At 36.3% G+C, this 16,798-nt stretch overlaps 1 protein-coding gene across 4 annotated transcripts in view; it reads right to left on the bottom strand.

The window, feature by feature from the left end:
* Nucleotides 1–1,318: 1,318 nt before the first annotated feature.
* The window catches only part of zgc:103755 (CAP_GLY domain-containing protein), a 92,009-nt gene continuing 76,529 nt past the window's right edge, over nt 1,319–16,798 (bottom strand). For 3 of the 4 annotated variants that reach the window (XM_049464196.1, XM_022673188.2, XM_049464195.1), the window contains 3 exons: nt 4,572–4,630; nt 4,381–4,456; nt 1,319–2,636 (listed from right to left, as the gene is read on the bottom strand). In XM_049464196.1, coding sequence (XP_049320153.1) covers nt 2,243–2,636; nt 4,381–4,456; nt 4,572–4,630 — 529 coding nt within the window. In that variant the 3' untranslated portion in view covers nt 1,319–2,242. The remainder of the gene's footprint in view (nt 2,637–4,380; nt 4,457–4,571; nt 4,631–16,798) is intronic. The other variant, XM_049464194.1, reaches the window with a different exon arrangement.

Genomic DNA, 16,798 nt, shown 5'->3' with positions numbered 1-16,798 from the left:
TGCAAATGGATTTCCTACATCATTTATGCTGAACAAGGGGCCAGTTATGGTATGGCTACGTTCACCCAGCAGGTAAAAGTGGCCCAAATTTGATTTTATGACTAAATCAGATGCTTATTTAAAGCTGTTCACACTGTATTTTTATCCATATCTGACACATCTGAACAGTTTGCACCCATAGAAGCAATGCTTCACATAAAGTTTCGGTTTCATTCTAGCCAGAATCACAAGAGTTATGTAAAAAGTGCAAATTACTTGGCAACGGCCACGTCTTTAGTTTGTCCTTAGTTTCGTTAAACTTCATTTTTAAGATTTTTATTTCTCTTTAATGTTGGTATTAGAAATGCCAAGCAGTTGCAACTTCTAACAATAAGCCTTCTAATAATATTGGAACAGAGACATCACCCCAAATATTTTTGAAGTCTGTTAATTTACTATCCTATAACTGAATCACTCACTCACTGCTGTCATTCATGTCCCTGTCTACACACTTTCAATGTCCTCATGTCCAATTTTTTCTCACATCATTGTTGCTGAAGAAGGGGCCAGTTATGGTATGGCTACGTTCACACAGCAAATAAAAGTGTGAATAAAATAAAATTAGATTTTCTGACTAAATCTAATGTTTATTTCAGCTGTTCACTCTATATTTTTTAATACCATCCATATCTGACATGTCTAAAAAGTTTCTGCAGTGGTAAACTGATGCCCATGCAAAAAGAAGCAACGTTTCACATAAAGTTTCGGTTTCATTCCAGTCAGAATCACAAGAGTTACGTTAAGTTCTAGTGGCTGATCATCAATACTATGTTCAAGCTTGCCAAGAAAAAGTGCTAATTATTTGCCAACGGCCACGTCTTTAGTTGTCCTTAGTTTTGTTAAACTTCATTTTTAAGTTGAATTCTAATGTTGCCATTAGAAATACCAAGCGGTTGCAACTTCTAATAATATGCTGTCTAATACCGTTGGAACAGAGACGTCACCCCAAATATTTTTAAAGTCTGTTAATTTACTATCCTATAACTGAATCCCTCACTCACTGCTGTCTTTCATTTCCCTGTCTACACACTTTCAATGTCCCTTCTTCTCACAGTCTTTAATTTACTTCTTCCTGACGTAAAAGTTGCATTAACTCTGACGAGGCTTACCTTGAATCAGATAAAGATGTCAGATTTCAAAACCACATATTGAAGTGTCTAAAATACTTCACACTACCACACAAAATATGCATTTTTGTCACAATTGACGTAAAATATCTTTTTTTTTTTTTTTTTGCATTTGAGCCACTTTTACCTGCTGTGAAATTGCAACCCAAGTGTTTTCCATTTTTTTTTTTTGCAGTTCTCAGCCCAAATCCAGCTTAGGTAGCTAGTTTGCTTGTGCACCAGCCAGGATTATAATCTTTAACCATTAGCTTGGTGTTGTTGGGCACAACCACACCATCCAACAACTGACTGCATGAGTTAATTAAGATGGGCATGCTATGATAACAAGCTTATGTATAAAGTTTGATACTGTGCACAAACGGATCTTGGATTGGGCTGAGAAAACTGAAAACTGGCAAAGAAAACTTCTACAGTTGGAATGATGTGAGACATCCACAGGAGATGCTTACAGGAGATGTATACAAATTGTCAGGTGTGAACAGCTTTAAGTTTTGGCGCTCATTTGTGATCAGACCAGCCAGGATCCATCATATTAACAGCAGGTGTGAACAGGGTCAACATTAAATGCGAGTCACATTTATGGAAAGTCATTGTCTTAAACCGCGTTTACTTATAATTTACTTAAATTTAAAGTGCTTAGAAACTGCTACTGATCATGTACTGCAGAATCAGAATCTAACCTCTATCTAAGACCTTTTCAAGAACTTTTCGCTTCAAAATTTAAAGGGAAAGGAACAATTCATCACAAAATAACCTGACATTCATCATCATTTCAACAGAAACATTCATATTAACCAAGAAACAAACGCACAGAAAAAAACGCACCTCATTACACACACTCCAGTGCCGACTAATGACCCTGTCTCTTTATTTTTTGTGCTTCCAAAGTGCTTCACCTCGCACTTTGGCACGTATCCTCAGTCTTTTGTCTCTCCATCAGCGACGCCGTCAATCCCAGCCAGAGAGCTGCTTGTTTGCTACGAGAATAAAGAAGCTTGATGGAGTGAGAGACAGATGGAATCGGAAAGCCGAGAGCCGATCGAGCCGAGAGCCTCCCGCTTGGAAGATCTCCCGTCTCAGCTGCTTTCGTCCACCAGCTTGGCTCCATTGATGCCTCTGTAGGAGACCCTGCTCGGCCGCACCAGGACGCCGTAGCCAGAGCGGCAGCTGAAGTAGCGGCGCGAGCCAACCGACCCGTCATTCTTTCCCTTCGCACTGCGCAGCTCCAGGCCCAGCCACAGGCCAGGGGCGAAGTCGGCGGTGCCAAGGTAGCGGATGGTGCCCATCTCGTTGGCGCTGCTGAGCAGGACCTGCATGCCCAGGTGCAGTTTGACGGCGCCGTCCGAGCCAGAGGAGCTGGTGGTCCCTCCCACGCTGCCGGGCCCTCGAGCAGACGCTCCAGCTGAGCTGAGCGAACCCCAGCCAGAACTCGGCGTGCTCCAGCGCCGCCGCACGCCGGACGAATGACTGCTGCACAATCAAGCACATGGCAAGCGAGACGAAACAAGAAAACAACAGGAGGGTGCTGATTAAAGAGAGCGCCGCTAATTTATTCCGCTGCGCTATGTTTACTTTCATTTGTCAGTTTTCCAAAGCAAGCATTTGTACCAAAATATTAAAGCGGAGAGTCTTTTTTTTTTTTACATGTTTACCCAAGTTTGTGTTTTCTCCTTTGTTATCAAAGCTGACAACATTCAAACTGTTCAGACCAAACATCCGGACTAGACTAGACTAGACTTTAGTAGGTAGGCCCTACAAGGATGATTGCAAATGCAATAATAGTGACAGTGTACAGAAAATGCTGTCCCTTTCATGTGAAAACCTTGTTTATCCAAAATGGCAACTTTACAGCCAATGGGTTTAAAAAAAAAAAAGAAAAAAAAAAAAACATTTCTATTGATATATTTATCTGGGAATTTGTCAAAATGCACAAATCAACTGTCAGATTCTTCACATTATGTCGAAATGTGAAGAAGTAAATGGAGATACAAGGTATTTGCAATTCACAGGGAGTTTTATTTTCTTACAACATATCCCAATGATTACATTAGGCTTGAATTGTGATACTATTATCATTCTCTCTCTCTAAAAGTATTAAACCCGTTTTAAAGTATTTTGCTAACTTTAATATGGTGTTCTATGTTCCATTAATTGCGTGGTCTGGCGAGACATGTGCCCGTTGTGGACACATGCGGAGGAAACTTTGGTCATAGGTTGCCAGGTCTGTATAGAACCCTCAAGGTGGGGTTGGCAGTTGGAGGGGATTCTGACAACAATCAGAATCCAAAGTCTGATGAGACTCATGTGAGATCATACAGAAGAAGTTGTTGGGTTTATGGTAAAACCAACTGCAGTACTTATAATAATGTTCTGTATTTTATGGCATAATATAAATTGTACATAATTCATAAACAGAGTAACAATTGAATGACATCAATAACAAGATGTTTACTTACAATATATATATATATATATATATATATATATATATATATATATATATATATATATATATATATATATATATATATATATATATAAATAAAACATCTGCAGTTTTGCATTTTGTAAATTTCAGTTAAAGAAAAATATAATATACATACACGGGTCTGGAAAAAATTAAGAGATCACTTTAAAAAGAATTCCTTTAATGTTACCAAATTGAAATCAGGAAGATGGATGATCACAAGCCATCAAACTAAGCTGAATCGCTTAAACACTTGCACCAGGTCAAAGTTATCCAAAAGCAGTGTGTAAGACTGGTGGAGGAGAACATGCCAAGATGCATGAAAACTGTGATTAAACATCAGGGTTATTCCCCCGATTATTGATATCTGAACTATTAAAACTTTATTAATATGAACTTGTTTTTTTTTTTGCATTATTTGAGGTCTGAAATCTTTTTCTGCAAATAAATGCTCTAAATGACAATATTTATTTTGAAATTTGGGTGAAAAGTCTGTAGTTTATAGAATAAAACAACAATGTTCATTTTACTCAAACATAAACCTAGAAATAGCAAAATCAGAGAAACTGATTCAGAAACTGAAGTGGTCTCTTAATTTAGTCCAGAGCTGTATATAGCATTATAGATAAAGAAGTAGTTTCTTTACATTAAAAAGTTCCAGTTAAGATCTCTCTTTAAATTATACTCACTTGTTAGTGCACTTTCTAAAGTGGAAAACTTTCTAGACTATTTTCCTCTATTTCTTACCGGTTAGCTTGACTTTTCCGGTTCGGCTCCCGCTGTGCGGCGATGGCTGAAGAAGTGCTAAAACTGCGGCGGATTCCTGGATGACACACAAACACATACTGCAAATAAACACATTTGCATAAATCGTGTAAATAATCTTTCAAATTATTGCAGAAATACAGAGATTAGGACAGCAGCTGAAAACAGCTCACCAGTGAAGGCGTGTCGAGAGGAGGTCAGCTCTGACAGGCAGTCCACAGAGCCGTGAATTCTGGGAGAAATAGTGGAAGTACAGAATTAATCACCATCATTTCAGCAAATATTACTATATCCTATAAACGCACTGCAGCAGTGTGCCGTGTTCGCCTCAGGACATAACACATCACAATAGAGTCTAGTGTTTATTTAAGAGCAACAGATTGGGATGGACTGCTATAAAAGAGATGAGCCCGTTCCATAGATCAATACTGCAATGTCTGCATCTGGCCGTATCCATGCCAATATTGAAGTTTTATCTTTATTAAATTTAAGCATAACTATGAAATACAATAGCTGGGATTGATCTAGATCAGCAACTTGGCTGAGAAGACTTTTTTATGAAGGCTTTCTTATATGGAAAGTGTCTCTAAAATTAAAAGACAGACTCAAGTTTGATTACTAGAAGGGAGGTTGGGGCATCTGACACAGCACAGCTTTAAGCATATTTTAAACTTTACTAGTTTATCAGTCAATAGTGAATAGTATTTTGTGATTTATCACAATTAATCACACTTTGATAAAGGCCATTTTCCGAACGGGTGCCATTTTCTTTTATTTTCTAAACTTTTTCAACTCTGAATCTAATAACACATATATGTAACAATTCAAACCATGTACTAGTCAAACTCAGGCAGCTTTCCTTTATATTTTACAAGATTTATAAGCTGAAGAAGGTTACTCATGTGCCATTTAAAAAGCATGTTCAAAAGCAGGTCCACCAAATCCTTTGATTTTCTATCAAGAAAAGTTCAAATAATTTAAATAATTGATATTTATGACAAAAAAAATCACTTATTTTAATAACACTCATTCCTGTTACTGTAACTCTGGAACACATTCCTGTTACTTTTCTGTTTTGAGTAACAGGACTGAATGTAACAGGAATGAGTGTTTAGCATAGCATAGCCGCCATTTAGCTATTTTTCATGTTTTTTTTATTTTATTTTGCTAATTCTAATAGCAAGAAGACACTGAGCACATTTGAGCAATTTTCTCAAATAAACAAATAATAGCTAATAATTAATTTAGGTAACATCACAAAGTGTTAAGATTAATCTCCTTAGTCATAGCTACAATAATATCAAATATACAGAAGAAAACACAAATGATAGAACTTAGTTTTAGTCTTCCCATTATCTTTAGAAGTACCAGTTGATGTAACTTCCTGTTGTAGATGTGACTTGTAGAATGTTACAGATTTCCAGGAACCTTTCTTTAAGCTTCCTCAAGGTTAAGGTTCCTCAAACCACCTTAAGAGGTTCCTCAGCAGTTTTAAATTGAAAAATAAAATAAAATAAAATAAATAATAATAATAAAAGTTTCTCAAGGAACTTATACTTTTAACAGTGAAGTAAGTAAACTTAAAACAAGTATGTGGTTTGGGACGCGGCCATAGATTTATCCAGAGAATAAACTGTGGCTACAGCTGCTATACATGAGCATTTAAAGCATAAATATCCCGGAGCACTTTTTAAAGACAGCGGCGTGGCACAGCAACCGTACCTGCTGTACCTTCATCGCCTCAAGCCATACTGCACAGCTGAAGGACCGACACAGTAGCATATAAACACACAGTTCCAGGTACAGAGCGGATTTAAGGAGCCCAATGCACCTGTTACGTTATGCAATCCCTAAGTGCCAGCTTTGTGTATTTAGATCTTTCAGTGTGCCAAGCAGACGGTTTACCTTGGCTGGGCATCAGCAATATGTGGGGCTTTGTCAAATAATATTTATTAAAGCTCTGAAAATAAATCACAGACAAAACCACCAACATCCACAAGACTCCTGGAAGAAACAGCTCTGTATACCAAAGAAAACCTGGCATCTGTCCACCACCTGAAGGGAATACTGCACTTGGCATTCACTCTTATCTCTATTATTCAAAATGTATTCACATTTTAGTACATCTTGGAAATGAATGACCCCCTATATTGTTAAATGAATTTATTTAGTATTAAATAACTGCTGTTGTATTGTACATTTTACATATATGGCATTAAGCTGACACTCTTATCCAGAGTGACTTACAAGGTTATTTATTTTACAGAGGTGCACCCAGTCACCCAGACCGGGAATTGAACCCTAGGTCTCCTACATGATGTGGTAGCTCACTGGCAGGGGGTGTTTATCCACTGTGCCACACCAACCAATATTTATATTTAGCATTTATTCAAGATAAAAAAGATACATACATAAACAAATAAAGGGTTAATAAATTAGTTGGGTTTTGTGTTTGTTACTCTGCCCCAGTTAGACCCTATATATATATATATATATATATATATATATATATATATATATATATATATATATATATATATATATATATATATACATACACACATATACAAATACATGTATATATATATATATATATATGTATATATATATATATATATATATATATATATATATATATATATATATATATATATATATATATATATATATAAATGTAGGGCTGTGATATAATGATATAGATCAAAATATAGCACATTTTTTATAAATTATTTTATGATAGATACATAGACAAACAGACAGACAGACAGACAGACAGACAGACAGACAGACAGACAGACAGACAGACAGACAGACAGACAGACAGACAGACAGACAGACAGACAGACAGACAGACAGACAGATAGATAGATAGATAGATAGATAGATAAATATATGGGCATTAAAAGCTAAATATAAATATAAATATGCATACGTAACAAATATAGGTCTGAAAAGTGAATATGTGAATACCTAATCATGAGTAAATATACTTGAATTTAAGTGAGGGTGGGGAAGTGATAGTGTAAAGAATTAAGAATTAAGTGGTAGAATAATGTCCATGTGGTGTGACTGGGTTAAACTCAGTCAGCAGCAGCATCTTGTCCCCGATGGGAGGAGTTAAAGAGTCTGATGGCTCTCGGGATCTTCTGAGTCTGTCTGTTGTGCAGCTCTGTGTGGTCAGTTATAAACTCCTATTTATACACCTATTTCTTATTACATACACTCAATTAGTAAAAGTATGTTTTCACACTTCATTTCTCATTTTATTGAGAAAGTCCGTGCAAATTGTTAATTAAACATAAAATATAAAGAAGTAACATATTTTTCAACTAAAATAAAATGATGCACCTTACTTAGAGTCAACAGCATGAGATAAACAACTTTTATATCAGTGTTTCTTAATCCCTCCATTAGACATTTTCCAGACTTTCTCAGCTTTAACTCACCCCTGCTACTCTGACAGCACTTATTAATGAGCTGATTACTAATGAGCTGATTATTAATGAGCTGATTATATAAGAGTTCAGAGCAGCTGGTGCAGGATCAGGTCTGAGAAGTTAATGCAGGGACTCTTAAATTGAAATATGTGATGGGAAGTGTCCCCATTTCCATCGAGGCACCTTCAACTTAACTTAAAATAGCCACACTATTACTCATTATTTGGCAACGTCACTGAAGTTTACACTTCAAACAAGCCACTTGGGTATGGCACAACTGGGACAGACCCTACACTAATGCATAGCAAGAGAGCTGCTGGTTAAAAACACGTCACTTGGGTTTAGACTGAGTTTTGTTGTGGCTTAAAAGGTGTTTTGTTGTAAAACAGCTGTAAAACTTATCCTGTTTTTTGCTGTCAATATATTTTGTAATATAATATCATATTATATTGCACCTATCAAAAGAAATGTAAATGTATTTGCGATTGAAATTGAATCCATATTTAAATTTAGAAGCAATTTATGTAGATATGCAACATTGTTTTCTAGCTTCATAAATAAATGTGATGCCCTTAAACTATAAAAAGTGATAGAGATTTGCATTGTTTACAAGATTGTTATGAAGTATCACTTAAATTTCTAACTTTATTTTACAAAAAGAAAACACACAAATATAACAGCATCTCATCCAGACCATTTAAAAAAATGTTGCTCTGTGTTTCAATAAGCTATTATCCAGTTTTTATCTATGTGTTATAAACCTTTTATGTAATTAGTCTTTAAATGAGGTATTACCGGTGCTGTGCCGAATTCAGCACCCCCGCCAGGAAAAGCACCCCCTCTCAGAACGTAGTAGTTCAGAAGTAAAGATAAAGGGTTTTTATCAAGAAAAAGGAGGTTCTTACGCGGTGCTGAGAGGGGGTGCTTTTCATGGTGGGGGTGCAGATTTCAGCACTACTATGGTACTATGGAGGCTGCAGGTAACATGACTGTTTTTCATTATTTCGTATTAGTTAGCGTAGCTTAGCACAGAATCTTAAGTATTTCCATTTTCAAAAAAAAGTTATAGCCAAGAAGACGTGCAATCCCGAAAGGGGGTGCTTTTCCTGGTAGGGGTGCTGCATTCGGCACAACACCAGACATTTTGAGGGCTTGTTATAAATACTTGTGCTTCTCTTTTAAACACACACACATATATATATATATATATAAACTGACAGCTTTTCCAGGATCAGGCTTATCCAGGTTTAAATTTCAGTTAAACACTAGAACTTTTAATTATGTATCTTCAGAAATAGATACACTGATGACAGATTTACTGTATCTGTATCTGAACTGTATCTGCAATAGCTTTCACAAAGAAAAAACAACAACGAGAGAGTAAAAGCTGCATCGCGTAATGGGCTGACCAGCTGGGTCCTAAACTACATATGTTAGCCAAAACCACTTAGCATCACTGAGGTTAATAACTGTGAAGAAAGAGAGGAAGCAGCGGAAAACACCGAATCTGTCTCATCCTGTTTGTAAAGGGAGAGAAAAGGATTTAAAAAAACGAAGTCTGCAGCCAGTTTACTAAACGGCCACTGATCAGTCCCTGACAAGATGAAAAACAGTGAATGAGCAAGAAAGTGGCTGCCGTCCCAATCTCCGTTTCTGCTCACAAAATCGGAGCTTTCCATTAGTTTAGCTGTGCTTAGCTGGCTGTTCCGTCTCTCCCGCTGCCCTGAGGGTTAATTAGGAAGAAAGCACAGAGCTCCTGACAATGCAGCGCTTATCACTCAGGGCTGCTGGAGATGGCTCTCACCACAGCTCGGAGAGAGAGAGAGAGAGAGAGAGAGAGAGAGAGAGAGAGAGAGAGAGAGAGAGAGCATGGCGGCCGAGCCGAAGCAGGAGAGTGGTGCTGAATGGAGATCAGGCTGTGGGGATGGAGAGAGCTGCATGGAGGAGAGCAGACTTTATGCAGGATGAGAGGCATAAACAAGCCAGCTGACGGAGCTGGAGAGAGATAATACAACACCCTACTGGAGGGACACTACAGGAAGGATGAAGGAGAACCTCCATTACAGGAAAAAAAAAAACATCAAAGTGAAATGGAACAGGCAAGGAATAAAAAGAAAAAAAAAAGAAAAATAAACAAAAAGCCACAGACAGAATGGTAGAAATCAGGTGAGAGATCTAAAAATGCTTTCTAGAGCTTAGATCAGGCTCAAAAAATCCAGTCAGACCCTACCTGAACCTGTGCACGTTTACTCTGTCCAAGCCCACCTCGGCCCGCCCTGTAAACGGTCTTTATATACACACTAGTGCATTTAAAAAAAAAAAAAAAATGAATATAACTGAAAATAAATGTGAAATAAAAAAAAAAAAAAAAAAAATGTGAAACTCCTCTATAATATAGATGTATTACACAGAGTGAACTATTTTAAGCATGTATTTATTTTATTGTTGATGATTATGGCTTACAGCCAATAAAAACCCAAAGAAATTCAGAAAATTGGAATATTATATAAGATCAATTGGTACTTTTAGCAGTGTGGGCAGTGTGCCAAGTTCTGCTGGAAAATGAAATCCGCATCTCTATTCTGTAAGATTTTCCAGGAAAACACTGGACTGACTTTGGACTTGATAATATAACACAGTGGACCAACACCAGCAGATGACATACATGTCTCTCCAAACCATCACTGATTGGTGAAACTTCACACTAGACCTCAAGCAGCTTGAAATGTGTGTGTCTCTCCACTCTTCCTCCAGACTCTGATCCCTTGATTTCAAAATGAAATGTAAAATTTAGCATTTAGCTAGATGATCAGTGATGGTTTGGAGAGACATGTCATCTGCTGGTGTTGATCCACTGTGTTTTATTTCCAAGTCCAAAGTCAGTGCAGTGTTTTCCAGCAAAATCTTACTTACAGCACTTCATGCTTCCCTCTGCTGACAACTTTTATGTAGATGCAGATTTCATTTTCCAGCAGGACTTGGCACACTGCACACACTGCCAAAAGTACCAATTGGTCTTATATAATATTTACATTTTCAGAGATACTGATTTTTGGGTTTTTTTATTGGCTGAATTACTGAAATAAAGTAACTTTTCAATGATATTCTATTTTTTTTAGATGCACTAGTATATAGCAGACACGGTGTGTGTGTGTGTGTGTGTGGGTAGGTGTGTGTGTGTGTGTGTGTGTGTGTAGGTGTGTGTGTGTGTGTGTGGGTGTGGGTGTGTGTGTGTGGGTGTGCACACACATTTTTACACGCATGTCAGCAATGGGTCCAATTTAAAGTAGTTTATTTTTTAGAGACTTTTAGTGCCTACATAAAAAACACACACCACCACAGACAGACAGACAGGCAGACAGACACACAGACAGACAGACAGACAGACGTCGATACAGACTCTCTAAGTTGACTTCTTGTGCAGTCATGATGAGCGTAGCTAATAGCAGGTCATTCATTTTATGCTGCTCTTTGCGCAGTGGTGAATTTTATCATGCTGTAATGTTTAATGGAGGGGTTAATTCGATTTCTCTTTCCGAACACAGAATAAAAAAAAATCACAAAGGGCTTCGTCTGCACACTCAAGCAGTAACAGACCGTTTTATTAGAAATGTATCACTTCTATGTATTAAAACTTTATAAAACATTGCTTTTTATGTCCATATCTTGCACCATAATTACTAGATTTTCATACTAAATGAACAGTGAATTTTAGGATTTGTGCTATTCTGGCTCTTGAGAATGAACAGAACATAACCTTCACTGGTAACACTAATAAACAAGCAAGGGTACATTAATAAACAGGATTTATAATATAAATTATAAAATGTATTAATGTATAATAAAGTCTTGACTAGTGTCATATCATGTAAGCACTAGATGAGACATCACTTAATCATTTAACAATGTTTATTACTGCTGTGAGTAACTGTTATTTGTGACTCTTAGTTTAAAGTGTTACCATTTTATTGCCGTTTATTAGGGCTGCTTTCACTGCATCTCTATCCAGTCTTATCCTGACCATTTTATAAAATCGTATGTCATTTTGCTATGTGTTTCAATAAACTATTTTAAAAATATTTATCTGTGACCAAGACAGCAAGTCTTTGTGATGCATCAAGAGCCACGGTATCCAGGGTAATGTCAGCATATCACCAAGAAGGACCAACAATATCCAACAGGATTAACTGTGGACGCTGTAAGAGGAAGCTGTCTGAAAGGGATGTTCGTGTGCTAACCCGGATTGTGTCATAAAAAAAACATAAAACCACGGCTGAACAAATCACAGCAGAAAACAATGCACACTCAATTCTCTTGTTTCTACCAGAACTGTCCGTCAGACAATTAATTATTGTGGTCTAAAACCAGGTGTTTCAGTTTCATTGTCCAACCTCTGTTGTTACCCTTTATATGAAATTAAGTTTTTCTGGGGTTTGTTTCAAATACTGTGCTGTTACACTTTTTTATATCTTATTTGTTTTATATCTCTATATATATATTATTTTAAAATAGATTTTATATCTTTTTAAAGTGCTGGGACTTTTTATTTATTTATTTATTTATTTATTATTTTTCATTGACAATTGCTTCCCTGTGTATTGGCTTGGCTACATTGTAAATAATGTCCACCCTCAATGTATTCAGAGTTTAAATAAAGGTTAATTAATTGATTGCAATATGAATTTGAATTAAATTAGCCAACATTTGGTTTGTTTTTGGCAGAACAATTTTGGTTGCCAAATATTTAGTGCATCCCTGCTTGTACATGTTTGTATAGACAAGACTGAAAATTTCATCTCAATTAAAAATAAATAAAGACTAATAGTATTAAAATAATATTACACCTTGTTCAAAACTGCTGATCAATGCTTTATATGGGTGATAAACTCTTAATTCACAAAAAAAATAAATAAATCTTAAAAACCAGGACCACAGCTAACATCCACTGCATCTTTGTGAGCTACATCTGCCTGAGCTTAAAATGTTAACAAGAATTTGAACAACCCAACTCAGGCTCTGAAAAGAAAATAAACAAATTAATGAATGAATGAATTAAAATAACATATCAACGAAAAGGCTCTCCGAAAGCATTGATAGAAATATGCAGAGCGCTGCCTGTATAGTCTTCACAGCCATTAGCATCAAATGAAGTAGGGCGTTCCACATAAATACTGTGGGAATTATTATTGCTGGGTAATAGGCGCTCGCTGTCTGTGTGTATGCAACCAACTCACACAGTCCTCATTTTCATTTCCACGCAATGCATCACCCAAATTGCTGGAGTTGCATCATTATTCAATTACACGAGTCAAAGAAAGTTGAACATTTGCTACAGTCTTATCGAGGCTCATCCCTCGCAGCAGGTGAAGCAGCGTGCTTTCCTTTCTCTTCATAATACCTTTAAAAGTGTGTGTGATTTACTGCTGCCATTTAATTAAATACAGCTCATAATGGCACAGCAGATAACACCGAGGAGTGAGAGGCTAAGAGTGCCTTCATACACACAGAGCGAACTGCAGACTTTGTTAAAATATGCTATAAACACTGGGCTGGCAGTATGCCAATCTGCTAAAATCATTCACAAACTATCATCAAATAAAAATTCGCAATTCTTTAAAAGGGTGTGACGGCATTATGATGCCATTATACGATTTCACATAAAGAGATCACCAGCTCTATTCTTTTTAGTTTCAGTCCCTTTCAGAATGAGCCGTTTAAGGGCTCTGTCACTTTTATGCAAATAAGCATACAAGCTAGTTTAGCTAATGCTAAATAGCAAAACACAAACTTTAATAGAAGCCCAAATCTCATTATTTCACCCTCATCTGCTGAATTTCCACTAACCTGCCATGACTTGCTATAGATCCCTCTCTCAGACAAAGTCTGCTGGCTAATCCTGCTGTGCACTGTCTGAGGTTCTCAACCAGAGTGTTTATTGGGGCAGTTGAGACTCAGATGGAAATATAAAAGCATGCAAAAGTGTGTTTTTCATAATATATTCCCTTTAAGTAACAACTACTAATTAATTTAATTTAATTTAATTAAACACAGGAGTAAGAGGCTAACAGTGCCTTTATACACACAGAGCAGACTGCAGACTTTGTTAAAATATGCTATAAACATTGGGCTGGCAGTATGCCAAATTGCCTAATATCATTCACAAACTATCATCTATTAAGTTCACAATTCTTTAAAAGGGTGTGACTGGATTATGATGCTATTATACTATCAAAGTACTTGGTTCAAAATCATTCTCACATAAAAAAAAAAAAACAAAAAAAACAAAAAAAAAAAAAAAAAAACTCATCAGCTCTATTCTCGTCAGGTTCGGTCCTTTTCAGAATGAGCCGCTTAAGGGCTCTGTCACTTTTATTCAAATAAGCATAAAAGCTAGTTCAGCTTGTGCTAAATGGCAAAACACGAACAAGCAAGTCCAAGTTTAACTGTAGTAGAAGAATCTCATTATTTCTCCCATATCTGCTGACTTGCCACAAACCTAACATGACTTGCTATAGATCCCTCCCTCAGACAAAGTCTGCTGGCTAATCCTGTTGTGCCAGGGCCAGTCGAGACCCATGTGGAAATAAAAAAGCATGCTAAATTGAGCTTTTTTTTTACAATATATCCCCATTAAATACTGCTGCCATTTAATTAAATACAGGACTAAGAGGCTAACAGTGCCAACATACACACAGAGCAGACTGCAGACTTTGTTAAAATATCCTATAAACACTGGGCTTTCACAAACTATCATTAAGTTCAATTTTAACTGCGAAAGAAGCTCAAATTTTATTATTTGAAAGTACTTATAGCTTCCTCATCAGCTGACTTGCCACAAACCTAACATGACTTGCTATAGATCCCTCATTCAGACAAAGTCTGCTGACTAATCTGGCTGTGTACTGTCTAAAGTTCTCAACCAGAGTGTTTATAGGTACCGTTGCGAGCCAAGTGGAAATACAAAAGCATGAAAAAGGGAGTTTATCATAATATATCCCCTTTCGATAACAACTGCTTCCATTTACAGAAGTTAAACACAGCTCATTTTGACAAAGCAGATAACATCAAGGAGTGAGAGGCCTACAGTGCCTTCATAAACACATATTATTATCAAACTATCATTAATTAAAAGTGAACAGTCATTTAAAAGGGTGTGACTACATTATGATGCTATTATACTATCAATATATTAGTGTCATAAAATCATTGGTTTAAAAAACAAACAAACAAACAAAAAAAACAACAATAATATTGTTTATTATAATAATTTATCGGACGATAAATCATCCATATGCGACCGACTGCTGGAGTTTCATGGCATCATTATTTAATTACATCCATTAAAGTACCTTTAAAATGTGCTCCACTCTTATCTAGGCTCATCCCTCGCAGCAGGTGAAGAGCAATGTTTTGCTTTCTTTTCCAAACACCTTTAAAAGTGTGTGATTTACTACTGCCATTTAATTAAACACAGCTCATAATGACACACCAGATAACTCTAAGGACTGAGAGCGTAACAGGAATGACATTTCAGTTGCATAAATTCAGCCGCGTCCTAGCTATAGTTCCCTGCGACGGCCTATTTTAAGCTCTTTATTTGGGTCATTTGACTTGAATCGCTCTCCTCTAAATGTCACAGATGCAATCTAAAGATGAACTTTATACAAGTCTAGATGAGAGATGGCTCTCTGACTCTTCAGAACCAGAAAAACACTGGAGCAGCAATGGGAAAAAGGAAAAAAAAAATGTTTCTTAAATAAATCAAAAACCCTCTGCTGTGACATCATTCTGGATAACTCCCACAAGCACCTTCGCACCTTCTCTATCAGAGAAAAAAAGGGTGATTAAATGTAGTCTGACACACCACTATATTTCCTACGACATTAGTCTTCTGTGAGTTAAAAAAAAATAGGGCATTTATATACAGCGATGAGAGCAGAGGGTCTAAAAAAAAAAAGATTTACTGCATCTTCTATATATATATATTTTTTTTTTTACCAGTAATACACATATAGCAGAGGATATGAGTCACACGTGTACACAAGCAGTACTGTGTAGAGAAGCTTTAGGCACCTGTGAGAGTACAATCATTAAAAAAAAAAAAGCTCACTAAGAAATAAACATGGGAAAAAAATAATAAATATATTACACGACATACAAATTAAACGTTCTTTATACAGAAAATCTGGGTTTTTTCTTTTAAAACATTGCAAATGCTTAAAAAAAATATATTTATGACAGTTCAATTGTTTTAAAAGTTAGGGGTGTCACGATTCTCTAAATCCTCGATTGGATTTTATTTCCGATTTTAGGGTCACGATTCGATTCGATTCTCTTGAGAGGACTATGCCAGTTTTAGATTAGATCAGTCATTGGTTTGATTCATCAATTTTACAATATCTTATTTCAAAAGATGTGTTTGATATAAGTGAAGCAAAGTGATACAAGTGATCTGTAATACGCCACATTAGGCACTAATGGTCAAATTAAAAAAAAAATAATTAAATGCCATCTAGTGGCTTTTTTTGGTAGCAGCAGTGTGCACTATTAAAACAGCAATGTGCAACATAAAATAAATAATAAAACAATACAGGAACAGTCGTGTACAAAATAATAGAACCGTTAGAGCCTTAAGAAACTGAACTCTATCCTACTATAACAGTTAAACACGTAAAATAAGACTTTAAGACTTTTTCGGTCCCTGAGAATGACAAGTTTATTTCTTTAATAAAGATATATTATTAACTTTATCTGAGAGAAAGATGCTCCCTAAGGTACCAAAACTATTAACATATTTGATGCTAGACAAAACAACTGTTATTTTTATATTTTCAAGTTTTCTTTAAGAAGATGAGAATGTCCAAATTCTCTGGAGAAGGGGCTGCTCTTTGAGCAGTCACAATGTCCGCGGCGTCGGCTACAGCATGCTGTGCCATTTGTGTAGCGCGCGTCAGTAAATAATT

The sequence above is a fragment of the Astyanax mexicanus genome, chromosome 14, assembly GCF_023375975.1.
Source record: "Astyanax mexicanus isolate ESR-SI-001 chromosome 14, AstMex3_surface, whole genome shotgun sequence".
Classification (NCBI taxonomy): Eukaryota; Metazoa; Chordata; class Actinopteri; order Characiformes; family Acestrorhamphidae; genus Astyanax; species Astyanax mexicanus.
This window is presented reverse-complemented; position numbering and strand designations above follow the sequence as displayed.